Genomic DNA, 3,967 nt, shown 5'->3' on the forward strand with positions numbered 1-3,967 from the left:
TCTTGCTCTGTTGCCCAAGCTGGAGTGCAGTAGCACAAAGATGGCTGACTGCAGCCTTGACCTCTTGGGTTCAAATGATCCTCCCACCTCAGCTTCCCAGGTAGCTAGGACTACAGGCACACTGCCATGCCCCGGGGTCTCTCTCTGTTGCCCAGGCTGGTCTCAAACTCCTGGGCTCAAGCAATCCTCCTGCCTTGGTCTCCCAAAGTGTTGGGATTACAGGCGTGAGCCACCTCTCTCAGCCTATTTAATAAGTTTTAATGTTTCATAACAACTATTTCCCAGGTCATAATATGAACAATTTTTTTCCTATTTCTGTTTTGAAGTAAGGCAAGAATTAGCTTCATTACTTTAAAATGTCCTTATTACATTTAATTGAACATTATCAATTACCTTTATAAAGAATAACAGAGGAACCGTAAAGCTGTATTTCAGCAAAACATTTTAATTCTAATTCTGAAACCTAATCAGAAAAAAAATGTATTTAGTACAATGATAATCCATTAAATACAACTCATCATTGTTAGGCTGTCTCTGTTATGGAAACTGTCATGTTATGAAAAGGTTATGAAACTATCATATTATGAAAAGCTAATATTGAATCTTTTAAAAACAAATGAACTTTACCATTGCTAGAGATTTTTTGAAAAGCTGTAGATACATACGTTGGAGATAAAACAATCAAAATTACTTCCTGAAGCTAGTTTAACGGGTTCTAAATGCTAAACAAAAATTTCATGAAATGACTCAGGTGTTAAGATTGTAAAAATTTCTTCCTGAAGCTATTTTGGCAGCCTCTAGGGATATGAAATTCCCTAAGATGCTCTAATGGGAAAAGTCCTAGAATAAGAACCAGAACCCTTGACTTCTACTCCTCCTAACAAACTAAGTGAACTTAGGTCAGTATTTAACCTCCTCCAGTTTGCTTATTTGTTCATTTGAGAGACTCACACTTTCCTCATTACTTCTATGTATTGTAGCCAGTTTCAAAATGCTGTGTGAAACTCCCATATTATCTAAACATTTCCAGCTGGTTATTTTCTCAGCTACTCAGCATTTTTACTACTATCTGTGTCTCTTTGAACACAAGGTGAATCTCCCAACTCAATAAGAGATCATTGCCACTTCACATTTCCCTGTCTCTTGCCTGCATGCATGCACGCTGCTATTACATCCCCTGGATTGTCCTTCAAAAATCCTCATTGTTGTAGGTACAGAAGGGACCCACTCTGTCTGAGTAACTGATTGCAGAGCCCAGCCCAGACAGACACACATCCCAAGTCTCTGCTTCATCTGTCCTAGAGGAAACTGGCTCGTGGGGAATAGCCAAAGTGGGTCTGATGGCCCGGCAATCTCCTGCAATTTTCATAGGAAGTGGCCCTGAAGGAGAGGCTGCCCTGGTGACTGTTACTGGAGGACCCCAGGCTTCTGGACAGACAGACATCCCAGTATCTTCAGGAGCATAGTTACAGCTCGAAAGGCTCTTCACCTCTCGCACACTGTCACTGTATTTCATAGCAGGGGGCTGGTAGGCCTGGTAGGACACTTTAGTGGTGGTGGTGATCACGGTTTGTAGGGCAGGGGCACCTGGTGGTGGAGTCGTGAGGTACCTGCAGGGAAGCTCTGGGTTATAATAAGGGCGAGTGGCCATGGCCTGAAACTGCCCATGTTCAGTCCTCTCCACAAGGCTGGGTTTTCCAACAGCTGGTTTCCAGCCATGCTGTTTGTTGGTGAGATCAAAGCTTCTCTCATAGCTGCTGTATGAATTCACATTATATTGTAGTGTGTTCAGATGAACCCAGTCTGTGTCATTAGGGATACTGGTGGAATCCTTATAAAGGGTGGGATATGGGCTCGAATTTGTATAACCAGGGTTTGCCAATTCATAGCTGCAAGGTGGCCTAGGCAAATAGATTCTTGGGCTTGAGTATCTCTGAAAGGGTGGCATTTTGCCTCCTTGAAAGGTGGCTAGGTCACAGGTAGCTTTGTAAGCATCAGAGTTTGGGAAGGAAGGGCAAGGCTGCCCCGGAATAGGGACGCTGGTTTCAGTAACGATATCAAAGTCTTCTGGATTTTCCAAGGGAGGTATGTTGCTGAAATGACCACTGCTGTCTTGATTTTCTTCTGCCTAGAAAAATGATACACACACAGACACATGCTATGTAAATCGTGTGGACACCCTCACCTGTAACAATAGCCAAGAAGTAAGTAAAAACAGACATCCATGTGCTGGGCGCTGCGTTGTGAACATGGCACTGCTCAGGTATGTGATTTAAGCACGTGGTCCAGGGGTTGCTAAGCTTGGGCTCGCTCAGACATAAATAACAACAACTGAATGACAAAGGTCCATGGTAGCCAGGTAGGATGCTTCTGAGTGGCAGATGGTCCTGTTCTCACCTAGACTGTGTTCCTAATAGTGGAGACTTAGGAGCCACACAGGCCTGGGTTCAATTCCTGACTCTGCCCCTCACGAATTGTACAAGCCACTTAACTTCTCTGAGCCTCAGATTCTTCATCTTAAAAATGGAACTTAATAATAGGAACCTCATGATAGGGTTTCTGCAACCATTAAATGTGTGAAACTCTTAGACCAGTGCCTGGCACATAGGAAGTGCTGGAAAATGTCAGTTTCTGTTATCCTTACACTAACACTCTGTCTGCTTGGCATGCTTTGGTTGAAAAGCCAAACTGAATTAAATTGCACAGATAAATTTTATCCATTCTTGGGGATGAAATAATGGAAAGGACCCTCTCAAGGGTGCACTGTTAAATTCCTGTTGGTAGGCACCTATTTCTATCTTTATTACTGTTGCATAATTGCCCTTATATTAGGATGTCAGCTCAGCACACTGACATATCAGGACTGTATCATTGCCTGTACAGATTGTTGCTTTTTGTTTTAAGGAGAAGAAGGGATTAGAAACCCTATCCAAATGTTGATTTAATGATATTTTGTTACAGACATATAATTTTCACATGAAATCAAACCTTTGTAATTAATGTATGACCTTCATATTTTGCATAACGATCAGTGTATCTTGGAATGAAAATGAGCTGAGACCACTGTGCACTATCAGCTCCCTGTTACCTCGGATTCTCGAATTCTCTTTTTCTGGGGTTGGTAGAAAGAGGCCATTTGTCTCTTGATGGCGCTTCTTCTAGCTTCCGTCTCTGATTTGCTCTCTGGTCTTGGATGATCATGAACTCCCTTGGCCTGCGATAAGGAGAAAATGAATCATACATTTGTGCCTCTAAACGAAGCTGACAATGTTGCCCAAAAATTGATCATGCCTTTCCCAACATCTCAAGTGTTTAGTTTTGTTTCTTTCAAAATGACAGAAAAAAAAAATTCTTGAACAAATAAAACAGGCTCAAGAATTGACATCTGAAAAGATCACCTGCAATCCCTTCACTCTATTAAAAGAACTATAACTAGGTTTCCCATCTGTGGTCCTTAAACAGCACAAAGTAGTGAGCAAATTTCTAGGCTCCCACTAGGTCCCTGGGGAGCTCCAGCACCTATTTCTGGCCACTGGGGCTGTATTTTGTTTGGCCCAGGGTTCCCGAGGCACATGACAGGTGGTTTGGCCTTTGTGGTCTGATGAAAAGTATCCATCACAAATTGTGTTCTCACCTGACCTACCTGAAAAAAGATTGCGTTGCCATCAAGCCGCCAAAAGTTGGTTACGGGGTATCCACTGTGCCCTCGACAAGGAATCAACTCCAAAGCAGAATGACAGTTAGGGCATGCCTTCTCTGCAAAGCCCCAAAGGGAGAAATGTTAACCCTGACCCTAGACCCTTCTGAAGGAAGAAAGGGAAAATTAGTTGGGAACAAAGAACTCATGCTTGGGCGCAGTGGCTCACGCCAGTAATCCCAGCACTTTGGGAGGCCAAGGTAGGCGGATCACCTGAGGTCAGGAGTTCAAGACCAGCCTGACCAACATGGAGAAACCCTGTTTCTACTA

The 3,967-nt window shown here is 43.1% G+C and overlaps 1 protein-coding gene across 1 annotated transcript in view; it reads right to left on the bottom strand.

Annotated features, from left to right (window-relative positions):
* Positions 1 to 425: 425 nt before the first annotated feature.
* GCM2 (glial cells missing transcription factor 2) overlaps positions 426 to 3,967 on the bottom strand; it is a 9,031-nt gene continuing 5,489 nt past the window's right edge. The window contains exons 3-5 of the mRNA XM_032141089.2: positions 3,644 to 3,756; positions 3,089 to 3,214; positions 426 to 2,128 (exon numbers count right to left, since the gene is read on the bottom strand). Coding sequence (XP_031996980.1) covers positions 1,190 to 2,128; positions 3,089 to 3,214; positions 3,644 to 3,756 — 1,178 coding nt within the window. The 3' untranslated portion in view covers positions 426 to 1,189. The remainder of the gene's footprint in view (positions 2,129 to 3,088; positions 3,215 to 3,643; positions 3,757 to 3,967) is intronic.

Source organism: Hylobates moloch, unplaced genomic scaffold (assembly GCF_009828535.3).
Source record: "Hylobates moloch isolate HMO894 unplaced genomic scaffold, HMol_V3 SCAFFOLD_20, whole genome shotgun sequence".
In the NCBI taxonomy this organism is placed as follows: Eukaryota; Metazoa; Chordata; class Mammalia; order Primates; family Hylobatidae; genus Hylobates; species Hylobates moloch.